At 37.0% G+C, this 21,245-nt stretch overlaps 1 protein-coding gene and 1 long non-coding RNA gene across 2 annotated transcripts; both read left to right on the forward strand.

Annotated features, from left to right (window-relative positions):
* The first annotated feature begins 2,208 nt into the window (after positions 1–2,208).
* LOC143598302 (uncharacterized) lies at positions 2,209–4,309 on the forward strand. The gene has a single exon (XM_077076550.1). It carries the CDS (start codon positions 2,449–2,451, stop codon positions 4,105–4,107), a length of 1,659 nt encoding a protein of 552 aa, XP_076932665.1. The 5' UTR covers positions 2,209–2,448; the 3' UTR covers positions 4,108–4,309.
* A 2,128-nt stretch (positions 4,310–6,437) lies between these two features.
* Positions 6,438–8,997, forward strand: LOC143597925 (uncharacterized). The gene is made up of 3 exons (XR_013147013.1): positions 6,438–6,708; positions 6,819–6,880; positions 8,882–8,997. It is a non-coding gene; the product is annotated as an uncharacterized LOC143597925 (long non-coding RNA).
* The last annotated feature ends 12,248 nt before the right edge of the window (positions 8,998–21,245 follow it).

The raw sequence follows: 21,245 nt of genomic DNA on the forward strand, positions 1-21,245 counted from the left end.
TTGATGCATAAGTTTTTGTCTAGTTGATCAGTCTGTAGTTAACCGTTAATGATTAATCTGTTAGGTTGCATGAGATTACTGTAAGTTACTTACTTGAAGTCCCGGGTGTGATTTGCTTTTACTATTTGATTGAAAATTGTTTGCTTATTCGTTTGCTTAATTTTAAACTAAAACTATTTGCTTGTGTGATCAGCACTAAAACTTGCTACTTCATAATATTGAAGCTTTTTTACACGATTTGCATTGACCACATACTCCTGGTGGATACGATACATTACTTATCCTAGCTACTTAGGTTAATTAGGTTTTTGCATGACTCAAACGACGGTCATCACTCTAAAAGTTTATTATAACATGCATGCAACTCAATTTTGATATTTCCTTGTGTTCTTATATCACCATTAATGTTAATGAATAAATCAGTTATGATTTACATTTAATAAAGAAAAAATTTAAATGGCTTAAAAGATAAGGACCATATATAGAAATTATTTAAAAAAATAAGGAGGGCTATGAGATTGACAAGTGGCGATAATGGGTAGTCTTTTATTGGAATACGTAGATACATAGATTTAAAAGCTTGTGAAACTTGAGTGTGCTTTTGATGATGTTTGATCTGCTTTTTTTTTTTTTTAATTTGAATCCTAACCCCTAAAAATGGCCCATAAATGAAACTTTTTCACATAAGTAAGTGTGATAGAATTTTAACAATTTTGGTATATAAAATTTAAATATTTATAACATTAAAAACATTATTAGTTTTACAACTTCGGAAATCTACAATTCCTGTTTTTAAATATTAAATTTGGAAACCATTATAAGTTTTTCATCTTACTTGTAGGTTGGGTTTCTAAGTACTTTCATCATTAGAAGTTAGAACGTTATATTTTGGAAGGTACACAGTTACTATATTTCAGTAAACGTGTAGGTTGAATGTTAAACAAATATTTCGTCAATTTTCAGGCATTCAAGTGACCGTGAAGTAGCTCTCATGATGCTCATGGTTTATCTTTCTTACATTACAGCTGAAGTGCGTTCTTCATCATATATGGCTCTAAGAACAGTTTAGGTAATTTGTCACAAAACTTGCTTTTATTCTCTCTAGGTGTATGGATTAAGTGGAATCCTTGCTATATTCTTTTGTGGGATTATAATGTTTCATTATGCGTGTCATAAGGTCACTCATAAATACAAGTGACTACAAAGTGTGTAATCATCTCCCAGTTTCCTGTTAAATACGTTTAATAATTATATAAAAATATTTACATTAAGTTGTATAGTTACAGACATATTATTTGCAACAATGTCATACACTGCATAAGTGTTTATTTTCCTGTATGCCACTATGGACTTGCGGGATGTTGAAAAATGGAGGTTTGTTAATGACAAGTATACGTTGTAAAACCAACTTTTTTTTAACTTAAAATGCTTTTTTTCAATTATTATTTTTTTAATCTTTAGGCCCGAGAAAATCAATCTGGGCAACTGTTATACTGCTTTTGATGATTATGATTTGAAGAGCGGCTTTCATACTGCCCCTTTCATATATCTCTAACTTAATCTGGAGGGAGAGGGGAGGTAAATAGATAAAGAAGAAATCGGGATGAAACAACAGCTAAGTTAAAAGTATATTTAAATTACTTTATTGTTGGATCACTCATTTTAACAATAATGTTTTATCATAAATGTCTACATATTACAGTTTGGTAGATTGGTCTAATGCGAAGAGCCGTATCGATTGCATTTTCATATAAGAAGTTAATTTGGTAGAAAAGCCAATAAACTTTAAAGAGCCGTGTTCTCACACGGACAACTATATGTCGCGTTATCAAGAGTTACAATTAGATATGGACTAAAGATTTTGATTCTTGATAAACAATGTATATTGACCAACACAACCACAAATGTAGTGTACAAATAATGTTTTTACTTATTTGTAAATATTTGTGCAATGTTCGTTCTGTACTTTCGCTTATTTTAATGTATGTGAATTGTAATTGTATTAACAATATATGATAATCGTGTTGTTGATCGTATTTTGTTTAATGTTTAAAATTTAAAATTTTCATCAATTTTTTATGTAATACACGAGCCTCAAACTAGTGTATATAATATGTGTCTTTTTAGCGTTGTGAATTCTGATATAACTTACACAAGCATCTTAGAATCACAAGTTCATAACAAGACTCCAAAATTGAGTAAATTCAAAAGTGAGAGGTGCAAACTTGTTTCGGATAAAACACAAAGGCACAAACTTAACATTATTATTCTTTTGTGTGTGTATAGAAAAGAGAACCAACAAGTCTCACCCTCCCAACGATAAGATGTTCTTCAACACCATCATCTTCTTCTTCTTCGTGGACACGACCCCAGCCATTCTTCACCAAACCCTCATTTCAATTTCAATTTCAATGCTCAATTCCGCTTAAACCCCAACTCATCCCATCCATGGCGATTCTACTTAACTCACACCCACCAATCACAAGCCTCCCGATAAAACACCCCCAATTCCCCACCAGATTCCTTCAGGTCTCAGCCTCCACACACACCGCATTAGCCTCCAAAGACTCCGTATTTACCTTACCCAACTGGCGATCAGCCAAACCCACCGACCCCAAAACCAAAGACTACCGCATCAACGACGCCTTTCTGTACCTCGAGTACATGGTCTCCAAAGGCCACACGCCAGACGTCTACCACTCCACCCAGTTGCTCTACGACCTGTGCAAGTCCAAACGCCTTAGGAAAGCCACCCGGGTCATGGAAATGATTGTCGATTCAGGCGGCGTGCCCGACGCCGCCTCCTATAATTTTCTAGTCAGCCAGCTGTGTAAACGAGGCAACGTCGGCCACGCGATGCAGCTGGTCGACAAGATGGAGGATCATGGCTACCCGACGCACACCGTCACGTATAATTCCTTGGTTAGAGGGCTTTGTATGCTCGGGAACTTGAACCAGACGTTGCGGTTTGTTGATAAGTTGGTTGGGAAAGGTTTGGTGCCGAATGCGTTTACGTATTCGATAATATTGGAGGCTGCGTATAAGGAAAGGGGCGCGGATGAAGCGGTTAGGCTTTTGAATGATATCGTTGCGAAAGGGGGTGAGCCGAATTTGGTGAGTTATAACGTTTTGTTGACGGGTCTGTGTAAGGAGAATAGAGTAAACGAGGCGCTTCTGTTCTTTAGGGAGTTGCCGTCGAAAGGGTTTGCACCGAACGTGGTGACATATAATATTTTGTTGAGAAGCTTGTGTCGGGAGGGGCGGTGGGATGAAGCGAACGGGCTTTTGGCGGAAATGGTGGATAAGCAGCTGTCGCCGTCGTTGGTTACTTATAATATACTGATAAGTTCTTTGGCTTTTCATGGTCGAACTGATAATGCGCTCAAGGTGCTTAATGAAATGACGAAAGGAGAGTTTAAACCGATTGCTGCGACTTATAATCCGATTATTGCGCGTCTTTGTGAGGAGAAGAAAGTGGAAGAGGTAATGAAGTGTCTTAATTTGATGACGTATAGAGGCTGTAGTCCGAACGAGGGGACTTATAATGCAATTGCAGGGTTGTGTAACAAGGGTATGGTGCAAGAAGCGTTTTCGATTATTAATAGTTTAAGCAGTAAACAGAACTCGTCGAATCATGATTTTTATAAAAATGTGATATCGGGTTTGTGTAGAAAGGGGAATACTTTCCCTGCTTTTCAGCTTCTTTACGAGATGACAAGGTACGGTTTTACACCCGACTCGTATACTTACTCGTCTTTGATTAGAGGGTTGTGTTTGGAGGGTATGTTACGTGAAGCGATGGGGGTGTTTGGGATCATTGAAGAGAGTTATTGTAGGGCAGATATTGATAATTTGAACGCGTTAATACTCGGGCTTTGTAAGTCTCAGAGGACGGACTTGTCTTTGGAGATTTATGAGATGATGATTGAGAAAGAGTATATGCCTAACGAGACGACTTATACTATTATTGTTGAAGGGATTGCACATGAAGGTGAGAAGGAGCTTGCGGCTTTGGTTTTGAGAGAGTTGTATGCGAGGCGGGTGATTGGTAGGAGTACGGTAGATAGGCTTCTTATGCAGTATGATTTTGAGGATCTCACCGGGTAAATAAGTGCAAGGAAGTTGTAAGCTTAATTCAGGTTGAAGGATGCAGCTATTAAGGTTATTGATGGAGGATTTGTTCTTTTAAGTTGTTGGATTTTAGCAGGCTTTGAGGTATGCTAAATTGGTAATGTTATTTTGTTGTTTATGCTAGATAAGTTCAGTTATAAGCTGTTTAGGTTTTATAAAACGGTATGATCTATATTGTATATCTTATATCATCTAATATGCTAAAGTGATATTTTGAAAACGAACATTCGAATGTTTGATTTGCTGGTTGGAAAATGCAACCATGTATGACGCATTACCCATTTTCGACACCCTCGTATTAAATTCATTATTTTGTTTTCAAATAACTATGAGAATATGCTATTGGAAAAGTCACAATACCCATCAATACCCTGCCAACTAAGAAAACTTAAGAAAACATCCAAGAAGTGGATGTTATGTAATTCCCATATGAATCAATGCTAAAGCTGGTATCACTAAATAGACGAGTGATTACGCTAATAGCATTACATGGATTGAATACATTGCATCTTTCACCAAAAGAAAGATGCGTGAGTGGCCGAAGACCCAACCCTACCTCTCCATTGTGAAAAACTATATTACAAACAATCAGAGGCAGTTATCTCTTAAAAATGGTATGTTAAATTTTACCTTAATCCCATAAGAATTAATAGATGAAACCTATACTATCAAAATAGTTCTGGACATCTGGTTGTTGCTCAATATGCGTGTTTATTTTCTTTCGTAACTTGTTTTGAATTCCTATAAAAGACTTTGTTTTTAAAAATGAAACAACCAGAAATTGGAACAAAGTTATACTCTTATTATCTTAATTTGTAGGAGTGTGTGCTTATTACGAAAAGCTAAATAGAGAGATTGATTATCTTGAATTAGTCTCTAACACAAACTCACATCGCAACAACCTTTAGTCAATGTGACTCTCACCGGTCGCCACCGTCTAGTTACGTGTATTGGTAGCTTGAGCCCGAACAATAATCTTAGTGAATGCACGATGTTCAAAAGATATTAAGGTGGCCAAGTTGTATTCATATGATTTCAGTTATGAAGAAACGGATCTTATTTTTGTGAATAATGAGCATGTTTTTTTTATTACGATATTCTATTTTATTATATTCCTCATCCCACCTGACCCGACCCGACCCGAATGGCCACTGGCCCGAAAAATCTGAAAACCGAAGAATGGTAAAAAATCTTAGGTTCACCACTGCAAACAACTATTGTAGACTACCGATATTGCATTATACGGTTAACATCTTTTCCTAAAGTTAACAAGTGTAATCAACTAACTTAGCAACACGCAAGAAAGTATGAACTGTGAAGGCTAAAATGTTTACATAAAAATGTAGAAGCCTTTCAAATGGTGAGTTGGATTGTTATAAAAAGGAGAAGGATATTTGACAAAATTGTTGTTGAGAAGTAACGTAACTTAACGTAACGTAACGATGGTCAATTGGGCCAAAGCAAGCCCACTTTTATTTACTCTTCCGCTGCCAAGTCCGGAACAGATGTGGGGTCTTCTCAGACGGCGAAGGGTTTGTCTTACACCATCACACTTGTCGTAGTCAACATCACCTTTCTTCCGCCATCTAACCAACTAGGGCTTTTCATACTTGTTTACCTTTTAATTACTTTTTAGGTTATTAAATTGGGTCAATGTTTAAATCTCTTGTGGGGTTATGAATTAGGTGTTGATTGAATTAATAGCAAATTGAAGCTCCAACAAATTGGAATATAATTATCAGTATTTGTGGGAGTTAGGCTTTGTTTTATTAAAAATGAACTCACTAGTAATGCAATAACCTCAAGCTCTACCAGTTAAATTCATCACTATATCACGTCAATGTGTTATCGAGTTTAGTAAACAGAATAAAGAGAGTTAAGGACGGAAAAGAAAGATTCGATTAACTACCGAGTTCCAAGGAAATCGTTTATCTGTTAAAAATCCTCCTCTAGTTCTAAATCTATCCCATTCGGAATGAAGGAAATAAGGACAAGTTTTACTTTCATTTCTTTTCTTACACCCTAGATGTGGAGTCACTTCAGCGTATTAAAGGGAATATACCGTTAGGGTTTATTGTTCTATCGTTACCATGGTTAGAAAATATTATTTGATTAGCTTTCCTTTCTAATTATTGTTACTTCTATAAATAGGTTATTAATAACACACTATACCTTATGGTGTTTTCATTATTCTATAAAAATAATAGGAAACTTCTAGCTCTATGAAAGATGGACTAGTATTTTTAAGTTCAAGTGTGTTGGCAAGCTAAAAATGGTTATAATCTCATCATTTCTGAACAAAAATTAGGGTCATTGATTGTGTGGCGTGTTGTTCTGATATGAGGTTTATGGTGCCTTGAATGTGTGCTGGTTTGTGAAGTATTTGATTAAATTGTAACTGTGATTATGCAGAGTTGGATCAGCTTCTAGCAGATGCACCGTCACCTTTCATTATGCAGCATGCTGCAAAAATATCTGGTGTTAGAAAGCGAGTATCGTCTCTAAATTCAGTTTTGAAGTCCATACAAAGGCGTGTTGACAATATAGACAGATTGGTCTCTCATGGCTTGCCTATTGGTATGTAAAGAGCACATTCAATTGCGTATCGTTTACATGGATTTGCATATGCATATGCATTTTGCTACATATATTTACATCATCATTTGAATTTCAACTTTTTTTGGTAGATGAGGTAGCCAGTGGAAGTCCTGCAGAACACTGATGGTTCTTTGTATTAAAGATTTTAGAGGTAACTAATATAACTTCTCATCTTTATGTGCGATCTGTGGAAAGGTGTAAATGACATTTTAATTGATTTCTTACTTAGGTCAAAAGCAGAGAAGTAAAAGTGTAAAACCATGTTGTGGGGTAGCTCATAATATAGCATTTAATATATCTATCATGTTTTTTATCTATAAAGTAGTTACATGCTATGCATTAATTTATGTTTCTAGCAACCAACTACCAAAATTACATAGAATAGTACAAATTTCAGTAAAAGTTATGTTTGTTTTTTTGGCGGAAACTGAGTGTCTTGAGCCTATACTCCTACAGTATTATCTTACAGCTTAACTGGATTATAAGTAGAGAACTGTATTAGTAAGGACACCTTCATCACAAAACCAGTTTGAAGGAGAGAACTGTGCAAGTACCTGCACATTGTGCATGTCAGATATGGTGAGAGAGAGAAAACCAGTTATGTATAACAATTAGAACAAAAGGTACAGGTTTCTATGCGGTCTAGTTCTCTACTTAAGTTTTGTTTTGTATCGGCTGTTCTCTCTCTTTCATACATACACACGGGCTCGCAAACATAAACACATCATTTATAGAGCTGTGCTTGTAAACAAATCGAACACGAACAATTAACGGGTTTTCGTGTTCTTGTTTCCATGTAGCTTGTAAACAAATCAAACACGAACAATTAACCGAATGGGGTTTTCATGTTCTTGTTTGTTCGTTAAGAAAACTAACGGGCTTATGTTTGTTCGTTGAGAATATAAATGAATGGTTCATAAACGTAAACGAACGAACATAGTTGAATATAGATGAACATGCATAACTGAGCTAAAGCCAATTAAAAAATAAATGTGAACAGCAATGAGTGTTGGGCCTAAAAGAATATTAAAAGTTAAAACTAGACTAATCACTAACTACAATGGGCTGGAAAAATTAATGAATATATCAATAAATGTAAACGAATGAAATAAATGGAAACTAATTACAAATGAATTTAGATGAGCAAACGTTCATGAACATAAATGAGCGAACGAGACATGTGTTCATGTTTGTTCTTTTAACTAAATAAACAAAGGTTTTTGTTCATGTTTGTTCATTTACTAAATAAACACACTTCCGCCGAATTGTTCATGAATGGTTCACTGAACGGTTGGTTCGTTTACAGGCCTACATGTATGTCATATACATATATATATATATATATATATATATAGAGAGAGAGAGAGAGAGAGAGAGAGAGAGAGAGAGAGAGAGAGAGAGGTGGTTATGCGGTTAGATAACCGCTTTATGTAGCACGATTACAGTAAGTCTAAGTGCTTATGCAATTCTGGCAGCTTTCTTTTTAAAATAGGCTTTAAAATATCATCAAGACTGCAACAATTTAAAGATAGGTTTCATGAGACTAAAATAGGTCTCTTGTAATGTCAATCAGATATTTTCCAATTTGAATTTGTCTTGTAAGCAAAGCTTGGAAAGCTTTGGCCTTTTGCTTTGGGAATCTAGTATATTTATACATCTCCAAAATATCACGAGTTCCAAAAGCAAAAAAAGACGGGACCTTACACCATTGGGAGATCACTTGCCAAGTTGCTTGAGCAAAGGGACATGAAACCATAATGTGCTCCGCGGATTCTTCGGTTAAGCCGCAAATGTGGTGCCTTTGGAAGACCCGGAATGACGTGATTTTTAATGGGAAATCGGCCCATTTAGGTATTGTAGTGGGAAACATAAAAGCCTTGGGCTTTTTATGGGTGCTTAATAGATTGAAAATGACGGATATAACGTGGGAGAATTGGAGGTCTTTTAACCTGTAAGGAGATGTTTTTTGGTGTTTGTTTTTGTTTCTGGGTGCTTTTCTTCCTTCGGGAGATAATTTGTACATGGCCCGGTTAGTTTCTGGCTATACCGTTTGGTGATTTAATAAATTTTCTTTGTTCGTCGTTCAAAAAAAAAAAAAAAAAGTGTACCGTTACTTGCAAAAGATTTGATTGTTCGCCCTTTTTGGTTGCAGGAATGTTCACAAACATTTGGATACTGATTGAGCCAGAGCTAGCAACTTGGTGTGGTTTAGTTTAATGGGTGACAAGATGAAAGGGAAATGTGGATCGTGTAATGCATCAAAACGGGTCAAGCAGGTCAGGACATAAGTTTTTAGGTCAAAATATGTCGGGTTGGGTTGACATGTAAACTCTTTTATATCAGTTTTTAATGAAATTCTATACTTACCAAGGACCACATTGTTTTTAAAAATTGAATTGTATGCAGTCTTTCTATTCATCTCTCTCAACAGAATGTTATATTATAAAGAGTAAATTACGCTTTCGGCCCTTGTAGTTTGGAATGTTTAACACATTTAGTTCAAAATAATCTTTTTAACATATCATGCCTTGAGGCTTAAGTTTTATAACCTATCCATTTTTCTGATAAATCGGATCATGTATCCTTCATACGAGGCCAAGGGGCATTTTTAGTCCTTTTCTCAGAAGGTTTACCTTACAAATATTTTTGGTTCAGATGTAAACGCATTTTATTTCACTAAATGATAATTTTAATTGTTAGGGAATTTATACTATTTAATCAAATATTTAATTTTATTTGATTTTTAATTAATTTATATATTATATATACTTATATGTTATTAACTGTAGTGGTCAACATGAACACAACCACCATGACGATTCTAATAAGCATGTTGATCGAGTGGTTGGGTTGCTTGTTCTCCACCTGAGTGACGCAGGTTTATATTCCAGTTCCCTTAATTTATTATATCTAAAGGTTTAATTAATTATAATAAATTGAAATATGGCACCCTTAACACGGTTTTATATTACAAGTAACTAGCTCATGATTTCCGAATATACCTTCACCATGTTTTTTTATTTATGTTTCAATATGCAAATTGAGGCGCCGACAAACTAAACGTGCGTAGACATCTTTCTGGTCATATTTCGACTTTATGTATGGGCATTCTCTTTCGGCTGCTATAGTGCGTGCCGTACTATACCGGCGCTATAACGAACCAAAGCTATACTGACTGAATTCCCATAACGTCTCCACCACAGCACGCAGATTGAATTCCACTAGTTTGATTGTTTTAGGATTTAGTAATGCCAAATGCCAGTGCTGCTGCTTCTTTTATCATTGTTTCTTACAAGCCTTATCCGTTTTAGTTTCAAGAATCCGGTCTCTCTATTATCCTAGCTATGCTTTTGGTACTAAAATTGTTTTTGTTCCAACATGATGAGAATAATTGGGTGGATCTTCATCTACATGTGAAACCAATAATTTTAATGATTTACACGGACAGTATCTGGTACTTATTTGTTATATACGTATGACATTTGCCAGCATGATGTGTAAACATGGGAGGATATATAGTAACATTTTCAAGATGTTTAGCGTGATGTTCTTTCAACTTTTGTTCTTTTAGTTAAAAAAAATATTTGTAATGATTTACAGTTTTATGATTGTAACTATTTTTGTTTTGTGTGTAAAAGCTATATATATAGTGGTACTCGTTTATTGGATTTTGGGTTTGAACTGTTAATGAACAGCGTGACAGTGTATGATGCTGAATTTGTCACCTATTTCCTTTGACTGCTTTCGTTACATTTTTCAATTGACTTTTACTATAACCTCATTCTATATATTTAATATTTGTACACAAACTATATACATGCGAGATTACAATTTACCGTTAATATATTACTAACAAGACCGGTTATCTAATCCTATGTTAGGTAGGTTTAGTAGTCGGATCTGTCTTATATGTCACACTAAGGTGCAAATAAAGTTATAACTTCAAATTTGAACTAATACAATTCATACCGTGTTTTACGCTGCACGTTACGTCGGGGCATTTGGAATATGTTTATGTACCTATCGTGTTGTGGTGGTGCACTAATGTACATTCAGTTGGTAGAAGTTAAGTTCACTGAATTAAATAAATTAGTATGTCAAAGCAAGAAAGGGTAGTGATGCTACTGTAACTTATAATAAAAAAGTTACCATATTAAAAAGGTCGTAAAGGTATGACACTGATTTTACTGCACGTATTGCACAGAGTTTTCAGTCGGTATTAGCTAAGTTCGTGACAGTACCGATACTAAACATAAAAAGTAAATTCGTCAAACTAAAATATTTAAAATATAAAAAAACCCAAAAAATAGCAGCACTCGTATAACGCATTATAAAAAAGAACTTAACATATTTAAAATGATGTTTATACGGTCAGATTCGTTTGGTACCGATTTCGTTCGTAACTATACCACTATAAAACCCAAAAAATAAATTCATCGAATTAACATATAGAAATATTTATATCTAAAAAAATTAAATATTTAAAATGACGTTTAATCGGCTGGTAAAACCCGAGGAGGGTTGGTAAAACTCGAGGATTAAAACCCTGGCGGGTAAAACCGAGCGTTATGATAGCGAGCAGACATGATTTTTTTCAGCATCGATTACGTTCGTAACAGTATACACAATGTTGGTAAAACCCAAAAGATAGTTCGTCAAATTAATATGTAAAAATATAAAATATTTAAAATGACGCTTATTCGGTCGGTAAAACTCGAGCGTTGCGATGACGACATCACCAATAACAGTTGTTTAGGGTATGGGTAGTTGCGAATAAACTTGAAGACACCAATCTTATCAGTAGAATCTGTAGTAGTGAATGCTATATGAAAGGTGCCCCTCCTTGCCTAAGACTAACCGATATACACCCCTTATGTAGATGAGGAGTTCTACACCCCATGAGCACTCCCCCCCCCCCCCCCCCCCCGGTCATGCATGGGGGACCGACTTGACCACCCTCATTATCACCCTTTTTTTACCGTTGCCACCCTCAATAGTTCCTTATAAAAAAATGTTTTTTATTATAAATAATTAAATACAAACTAACCAACCCATTTCAACCAAAAACCAAAGGAACGGGAACGGGAACGGGATCTGGATCGTCTTCAACCGACGATTCGAAATTGAATTTTATAAAGGATGAGTTTGCAAGTAGGGATGAGCTCGGTACCGGTACCAAAAATACCGATCCCGAAATTTGCAAATTCTTGGTACCGGTACCGAAGGTAAAAAATCGGGAATACCGGTACCGTCCCGTACCGTACCGATCCCGAAACTCAAAACTTTGGTACCGATTCGGTATCGACGGTACCAAATCGGTACCGATACCAGTACGGTACCGGTACCGAATTTGCTCATCCCTATTTGCAAGTTTTAAAAAGCTGCAAATTGAGAAGATGAAAATGAGGCAAAAAATAAGCGAAGAGGCGGCCAAGATCGAACGGGAAAAAATGTGTTTAAAGGAGGCCGGGCGGAATGACTTCGATATCTTAACGAGAGATCTTAGCCATCTTCACGGAGAAGAGCTTAACTTGGCGTTAGGATTGAAACGATGTATTGGAAAAAAATATAATATAACTTTTTAGTTTTTTAGGTTTATTTTTTAGTTATTTATGTTTACTTTTTTTTAAGGTTTCTTTTCTAGTTTTTTATTTTGTGATTTATTTTTTTTAATGTAATTGTTTCCACATTTATTTATGCATTTTAATTTATGTTATTAAATATGACAATTTTAATTTTAAAGATATATTTTAAATATAAAAATTATATAAAACAAAAAGAAAAATAGAAAATGAAGAATGATGGAGAGTGATTTATGGGTTATGTTGAATAATGAGGGCAAACTGATGTGGCAAGGGATTAATGTTGAGGGGTGTACACCCCTTAACATAACAAACATTTAGTAACCCAAGTTTAACCTCATTTCTGTTCGCCAGTTTAGCTGAACAACATAATAACTTTGCAACCCAAATGAAATTGTTATCTGGTCCGATTATGAAAACAATGTTTATCATACATGATTACTATAAAGTTAATAATAATGTTGATTTATTACTAAATATGAACTTAAGCTTAAAACATTATTTGAAACTTAATACCATTATATTGTAAGCTAAATGGATTTAAAAGAATAAAGATAAAAGTAGGTAATTACTAAAAAAAAAAGATAATTACTCAAATATGAGAATATGTTTATGAAAAATGTGCAATAGTAACAAGTGGGTCATGGGTTGGACTGGTGTTTTATCCTGAGCCTACAACTGTAAATAAACATGTGTCTTAACTGCATGCCCAGGGTGTGCCACTGTACCTTTCCCACACTTGATCACTGTGCCATTCACACTCTTTGCCAAGGCCCAAGCCTGTAATTACTATTGTCTAAAGGGATTTAAATACATTACACATTGTACAAATATTAAATATCTTTCGACAATGTTTTGTTAGAATTGAAGCCTTGTCGCTTTTAAATTCAGCTTTTGTTGCCTTTTAAAATCGTATGCCAAAAGCTTTCGTCATATTAAAGACTACAAGTCTACAATTACATTTTCAAGCTTCAAAAGCTAGATTCCCATGCTATTGATTGACATGTTTCGATCGACTGACCAACATCCACAGACTGCCAATAGGATTAATGTTGTTATTCACAGTCGCACTCATGAGGAATTACAAGTATACGATATTGTATATATAATACGATATTAAGGTTTGCTGCTTAATCCACAAGACAACTGTATTGGCTAAAATAAAACAAAATGGACCTACCCACATCTTTAATTCGATGCCACTTTGACTGTCTTCTATTGCGGACTCAATAAGTAAATCAAGCCACCATAAACCCAACAATTTTCCGCTTTGAGGCAAGATAACTTGTATATCTACTTACTTTCTTGACTCTCCTGGTTGTGTCGGTCTTCTTATAAGTTAAACCCGAAGACCCGTTGAAGTTCATAGGAACTCTAACACAATAGTCATGGCTTTAATTGCCCTGGCCTGTTCTCTATCCCTATCGGCTCCCACTGAAAAAAAGCTAGTGCCGATTCTTGATATATATGGAGAAAACACATTCTCAGTTATAAGCAAGATATCATATGGGAAGACTTTATTAGTCAGAAGACTGGTCATAACCCAATGTCATTAAAAGGTTGTAACTGGAGCTTTGACTAACGGATTCACAATTATGACAGTAGGCTGTTTTAATTGATGATTGATTTGGTGTGTTGCTTTATATATAATCTCACATACTTGCTTTATATATAATCTCACATACAAGGGCAGCTCTTTGTGTGGGTAAGGCCGTGCCACGACCCACCCATCTTTTTTGCTTAGTAGTTTTATTTTTACGAAAATAATAATAATAAATAAAGAATATATGTATTGGGTTGGGCCAATCCAAAATATTGTTTAAGATCCTTCGACCCATCCATATTATGTGTTCAAGACGTGTCATTGTCCATACTGGCACGCCAATTACAATATACCTCTAGGATTATGTATTTTAAAAAATATGCTATCTATATGGTATCACTAAATATTACAACATGATGGTTGTCTTGACGCCCATCGTACTTCCTAGTTCTTTGTTTGAGCAATAGATTTTGCATGTAATGTGTAAGCTTAAATGGTATAATGAGCTTGTACATGTGCGCGTACAATGTCAAAATTATCAACATGAATTGTGTTATATAATTAATAGATATCAAAGAACAATAACACTATTGGAGTCCCTGTTATAGGACAAGGACCATACAGTCACATTATTGAACCCTCTTAGTCCTAATGTATTGTGAAATGAATCTAAGCTGTAGAGGTGGGAATTCAATGTCCATAGAGTGGAACCGATACATTTTTTTTCTTGAACAACCGACAGACAAAACCCAGCTACTCGGGGTAACTCATTTGCAAAAGACGACCTTGTACGCCCGCGATCACAGATAGCGTTGGGTGGTCCAAGCTCACTGGCTATAAATTTTTATCCATTGCACAATAACATTTATGCTCATGACAAATATAGATTCATGAACATCAAATAAATCTAGTTATTAGATACATGTAAGATGCAAAAACAAACAGTTTATACATATCATAAATTCCCATATTATATAAAAAAACCAAATCAAGTTGATCCTTCTCTTGTTAGATTTGCCAGTCATCTGTACCTCAAAGCGACAGGCATGCTTTTGTAAGCTCATAAAGTGGATTCATTGAATTGGTATAACTGTAATTTGTTTAAACTAAATATTAATCCTTTTGACAATTATCAGATGCAATAAATAGTAGGCTTGTATAATTCTGGATATCTCTGTGAAATCCCAAATATTTTGTCGATACTTATCAAAAGCAATTGCAAAATTCGAATAAAGTAACAAATTAATATTAATATGCATGCCTGCTAGGAAAATAGCGTACTGGAAATAGTACAAAGACCTTATCTATATAAGAAACGAACCATCATAATATTTCATTTGATAATTATAAGTTTATAATTATCAATAGTTGGATATATAGTAAAAGTAAAAAACCGTAGTAGTCCATCAATTGCAACTTAGTTCCCAAGCACTGCTAATACATTACCATTTATCATCAGTTGCCACCGGCAATCAGTCACGACTAATAATAGGTTTGCATGCAAATTTTGATCTATCATATAAATCCAAAGCCTCTCCCAGTATCATCTCAATATGATAACATATTTCCCACACATACTAACTTGTGTCAAAATGGTCATCTGTAAGGCCCCATTACCGGTGCCTTACATTGGACGTTAGATTTACTCATAAACGCAGTTCTAAATATCAGAGTTAAATAAAACTTTCGCGGAACATATAAAACATCCACCATTCATTACAAATATCCATAATTTGTCTTTTAAAACATAACATAAAATATAACATTCAAAACATCATGACAATCTTCAGATGCCAGCCTCTTCAATCCTGCCATGTGTCCATCTCAAACCAGCTGTCTCAGTCTGTTAACATGCGTGCATACTAAAATTCAGCTACGCTAAGTGAGTTCTAGTTAATCAAGCAACTTGTCATACAACCACTACATGCATTTATATACGTGTCCGAAGACACATAGTCCACTGTCTAACCTGTTACTGCTTAACCACTTAATTACCCCTACAGCTTAGCCACTTAATTAGCCCTACAACTTAGCCACTTAATTACTCCTACAGCTTAGTCACTTATGCCACTTTATGCCACTTTAATAACGAATAACGTTATGCCACTTTGCCACTTTAATAACGAATATCGTTATGCCACTTTGCCACTTTAATAACGAATATCGTTATGCCACTTTAATAACGAATAACGTTATGCCACTTTGCCACTTTAATAACGAATAACGTTATCCAACTTTGCAGCTTTAACACTCTTACTAGACCCTTATCCACTTGTATCACACTCTTCTTCTGCTTGTCTATAACACACTTTCTAATAGTACATTATTTACATAGTAAACAAGTCACATCATAGCAATCATACACACTAATAACCACTAGACAATCACTATCCTTGACGATACGTGCAATATCCGAAGATCGTTCACGCACCGACAAGCATTATATAATAACTACTTCGTATAACATCTATAGCATACACTTACCACTTAAGGTAAGTGTATTCACACTTCACATCGAGTATGCACACAGCCCCGAAAACACAACAAGGAAAAACGGGGCTAGAAACTCACCTGAACTCAGTTACTTCTTCCGCTAATGGTTATTCCTTCTCGGGCCGTGTGCGTCTAACTGTTTAATAATTGAATATCAAATACTACTCTAGCCAGTCTCATTACTACTTAATTAGCCTTACGCGTCTAAGCCGGTTTTACTTCATTGAATCAATACCCGGTTAGTTAAATCGTTACACGTTAACCTTTATAGGTATCTTTCGTAAATTATCAAAGTCCAAGGGCCGTTATGTAATTATATCCTTCTTCTTTAAGTCTAGTGACCATTCTGTAATTCTGCCAAAGTCCACTTCGTTATCTGGTTCGTTAACGAAAGAGGCTCCTTCGTTATTCCTTAACGAATCAGCCTGTATGAAGAATTGGTCATCATAACGAACTGAACCTCTAACGAACTGGACCCTCAACGAACTGAACCCTTAACAAACTGAACCCTTAACGAATTAACATAACGAATTGAGATTAGTTCGTTAAGCTTCTGTTAACGAATTAACTTAACGAAATGCCTTCTAGTTCGTTATCTCAGCTTAACGAAAGGTCATAACGAATTACTTGCTAATTTGTTATGTCTTTGTTAACGAACTAAGGTTGGTTCGTCAAATTCCCGCTAACAAACTAGGGTTAGGCCAGAACATTCCCTGACAAGATCTAAACCTCGTATCACATTCTCCGGCGCCGCCATTGCCGGAATAACGGGATCTCGTCGGAAAAGCAAGATCTCGCTTATTTCACCACCATTTTCACCATTTTTCGTCCCGTTCAATCCAGATCTGAGCTAGGGTGATCCCTAAGCTCATATTAGGTTCGGTTTATACCTGATTCCACCCAGATCTCGTGACTTCAACGGGTTAACGGTGTCGGCTCGTCGTTTCGTGACTAAATCTAACGGGTTTGGATCTCTACAATATCATACTATCATTACCTCGGGTCGGGATCGATTCTTCTTCTTGGTTTCGGCTTAGAGAGAGAAAGTAGGATGAGAGAGAGTTAAGTGTGTGTTTTTGGTGGTGTATGGAATATGTGTAAATAAAGGGATTAAGGCATAATGAAGGTATTTATATGATGGGTCATGGGCTTGAGCCCATGATCTATCTTCCTTCCATTTTAACCCAAGTCCATTACCCATATTACCTAACCCAACACAAACCTGACTCGTATTAACTCCTACTTTATTTAATTATTTCTCCGCCAACCCGAGTAACCTTCCCACTAATATTAAATAATATAATTAATATTATTTTAGAAATTTCGTGATGTTACATCATCCAAAAGGGCTTTGTGACACGAAAGACACCAACAATAATTACTCTGCAATCTAATAAAATGCTCAAACAAGCATGCAAAATAATTCAATAAATATATGAAGTTTTAAGCATAGTACTATATGAGAAAATGTATAAACACTTGTAGGTTTGATACCCAAAACATTATGAAGAAACACAGATCTGATCCCCTTTACAGGTCCTAGATCCAATGAGTCCACATGGTAGGATACAATAACAACCAACATGATATGGGCACAACTTCCCAAATCCAGTGACCGGAACCTGCAAAACAGACACTGTGAGCTTGTTACGGGAATGACAAGAGGGGGGGGGGGGGTCTTCCCGTAACCACTCTCAGGCGTGAGAATAAGTACAGTTCTTAAGAGAGAAAGTACTTAAGTAATCTTAGTAGATAGTTGGGAGTGAATGAATAACTCATGCAGGTTGAGAGGGAATGTGATTGGGCCAATTGTCCCATTCTAGAAGATCTCTCGTAACCGTCTGGACATGTGTCCTTACATGATAGGTTGAGCTATACGTCCCATGTGCATGGGCATAACAACCCGGACACACGTCGTTCTATGATAGGATGAGTTAATTTCTAGCCATGTGCACGGTTATAACAACCTGGCCAGCTTTCCTCGATTTGTTGGTTAACGGGTCACGTATCCTTCAAGTAACGATCATGGTTATTCTTATGGAAGGTAATTAGTTAATTACAGCTGTTCTGTGGCATTGCCTTCCTGTCGCCACAACTTTTGAATATGTTACCCTGCGGATGACTTTAGAGGGTGCCTGGATGCTTCCGCGTTTGATAAGTTATGCGGGTGATCCATATGTCCCGTGGGTGGCATATGAGGGGTTTCTCCCCGACCCGCGGGTGACACTTAAGGGTATTTGGGTCTTTTTGATACCCTACCTCTATAAGTCCCCTATGTCCAGTGTTTCTTCCGCGTGAAGTTTTTATGCGGGTGAAATTTTAGACTTAAGGTATATTTGGGGAGTTTTGAATTTTAGAGTTTGGTAGAAATATCTTCTGTTGTTGGTGTGGATTAATTGAAAAAGGACAAGTTGACCACTTGCAGGCACGTGAACAGATGATGGGATGTTGATGCCGGCTGTCACTGTACCCGACTGTACACTTTTTCCCTTTTTCAAATTTCCCGCGTGACATGGTGTTTGCTGGGTGGATGACAACTTTCTCTCTCCACTGTTCGTATCCCATCGCATTAACTGCGATGGGTATAAATAGTGGAGATTATCTTCATTTCGAAGTTTTATCACATGTGATTTTCCTAATTCTTCTTTGTTTTCTCCCAATTTTCTAACCGATCTTTCGATTCTCTTCACGATTGCTCGTTGTTATCCATATACTGTCGAACCGATGGCTAGTGATACAAGATCTACGTTACCAAACATCGATACTGTAGAGGTTAATTAGGATATCTCTGAGTACGAAATGTTACTTCGTACTTATTGTATCCCATCAGAATGGGGGCCAGAATTCCCTAATGCCGGGTCTGTCGCAACCATGCCTTCTGCCGGAAGATGGCAGTATACTCTGATTACTTTGTTTATGAGAATTTTCGGTTTCCGATAACCAAATTTCTCATGAAGGTATTAAGTGCTTATGGGATCCATTTATCCTAATTAAACCCTCTTACGCTTATGCAAATTCGGCACTTCGAATCTTTGTGTACGGCGAAGGGGATGTTGCCTCGAATTGAACGATTCCCGGTAATCTACTGGATGACCAACCGTGGCAGGTGGTTTAGGTGTAGTCCAATATCTGACAGGATCATTGGCATTGTACCCGAGGGAGGTTCTAAATATTGACACAATAAATTCTTATGGATCTCTGAGTACGTCGTTCCAGATGCTATGGTCCGTCGTTCGGCCAACGAGGTTCTCCCGGAAGTTGTTACGGCTCCTCACGAGGGCCGGGAGTGGTTCCACACTTTGGTTTCAGAACCATCCCCAATGCGGGTTTTGCCCGAGGAAGCCTGAGTATGGGCATGAATGAGCCATCTATGGCCATATCCAGTTTTAGAGCCTGTCTTTATGGGCGTGAACGAACGTAAGTTGCATTCCCTTTCCTCCCTTTTATTTCATATGAAACGTTTTTTACTGACTTCTTATGCGTTTTTCAGGTGAAGGGCCTATGTTGAATGCCCTTTTTGAAAATAGGGGTTGTACAGGAAAGCGAATCCGTGATGCGAAAGAGATTCCTGTACACAGAACCAATTTCTCTTCCCTACGAAAGTATGTGCTGAACCTGCTACTTCGGAAGCTATCTTCCAGACATGTGCGTATACTCTTAATCCTCATCCGCTCAATTCTCTTATTTATGATGGGGTGGTCTTCATTCTTTCTTCGAGTGACGAATCAACATCCCAAGAAGAAGAAGACTCCGATGACGCTTCTGAAATTTCATCTGTCTCGTGTCTATTGGCAGAGTTGGAGCGGAAGAGAAATCTCCAATCCTTCCGGTTGAGCGATACGGGCGTTAAACCCGCGTACACCGAGGAAGGTCCAGCGACAAAGAAGCAACGTACACACCATCTGAAGAGGAGAGTCAGCCTTGCTGAACGTATGAAGGGAATGGCTGGTAAGCTGCTTTAACACCTTTTTTTTACTTCTGTATTTTAACCAATACTTATATGTGATTTTACTATGTAGACTTGTCCGCGAATGTAGGTAATGTATCAGACAAGTTACCATCCCCAACGCCTGAATGTGAGAAACTACCATCCCCGACTCCGGAGAAAGGGGATAGGCCGTTAACTCCTCTGTTTGAGGAAAATCAAGAGACTCCACTTCCTCCACCGGAAACCAAAGATCCGCTGGCCTAACTGTTTAAGGCTGGGGATGATTAAAGTACCAAGGGGAAGGGGCCGACTACTAATGCTTAAGCGCCTAAAATGCAGACATCGCCACTCCAAACTACCCCAGAATTTCTGACTTCTTCCTCACCATTTCTGACGGGTGAGGGGGGGGGGGGGGAGTTTGCATTCCCATCTTCTATCTTCGGGCGTTAACTAAATCTCTGCCCCATGTGTCTTCTTCTATCCCGGTGTGTCCCCAAGCATTAAAATTTCGATTATTATAGGGAGGCAAATCCGGGAGAAGATGACCATATGTTTATCTCTGGTTGTAACCTTGTGAAGGGATCTCGCTTTACCGATCTGGACACTTGTGTGGCTTTTGTCAACCACTGTGACCCGCCTGCGGAGCGAACTCATCAGCGTGGTAGTCCTCGTCAAGATCTTTATCTTGACTATTCCTCGTCTTTGGCCAACACTATGGCTTATGGGCAGGAAATTTTGCGCGAGTGGCGCTCGATGGGGTGAGCTAATTCAATCTTCGGAGGAAGCGAAGAAGGAAGATCGTGAACAACACTTGCTGCCAATACTACCAAGTGGAAGCAGTCTGATGCTGAAATTGATCTCTGAAATGAGAAAAACCGCCACGCGGCTGCCGCACGTCAATGGGAAGAAGCTTGCAAGAAACAAAACATTGTTCTTCAAGCTGCCCGGGCTGAAACTCAGAAAAAGAAGG

Source organism: Bidens hawaiensis, unplaced genomic scaffold (genome assembly GCF_021521415.1).
Source record: "Bidens hawaiensis isolate Kalapana, Puna unplaced genomic scaffold, B.hawaiensis_p1.1 tig00001842_1, whole genome shotgun sequence".
NCBI classification, from domain to species: Eukaryota; Viridiplantae; Streptophyta; class Magnoliopsida; order Asterales; family Asteraceae; genus Bidens; species Bidens hawaiensis.

Coding starts and splice junctions, on each gene's coding strand:
- LOC143598302 (XM_077076550.1), top strand. CDS start 2,449: ATGGCGATTCTACTTAACTCACACCCACCAATCACAAGCCTCCCGATA.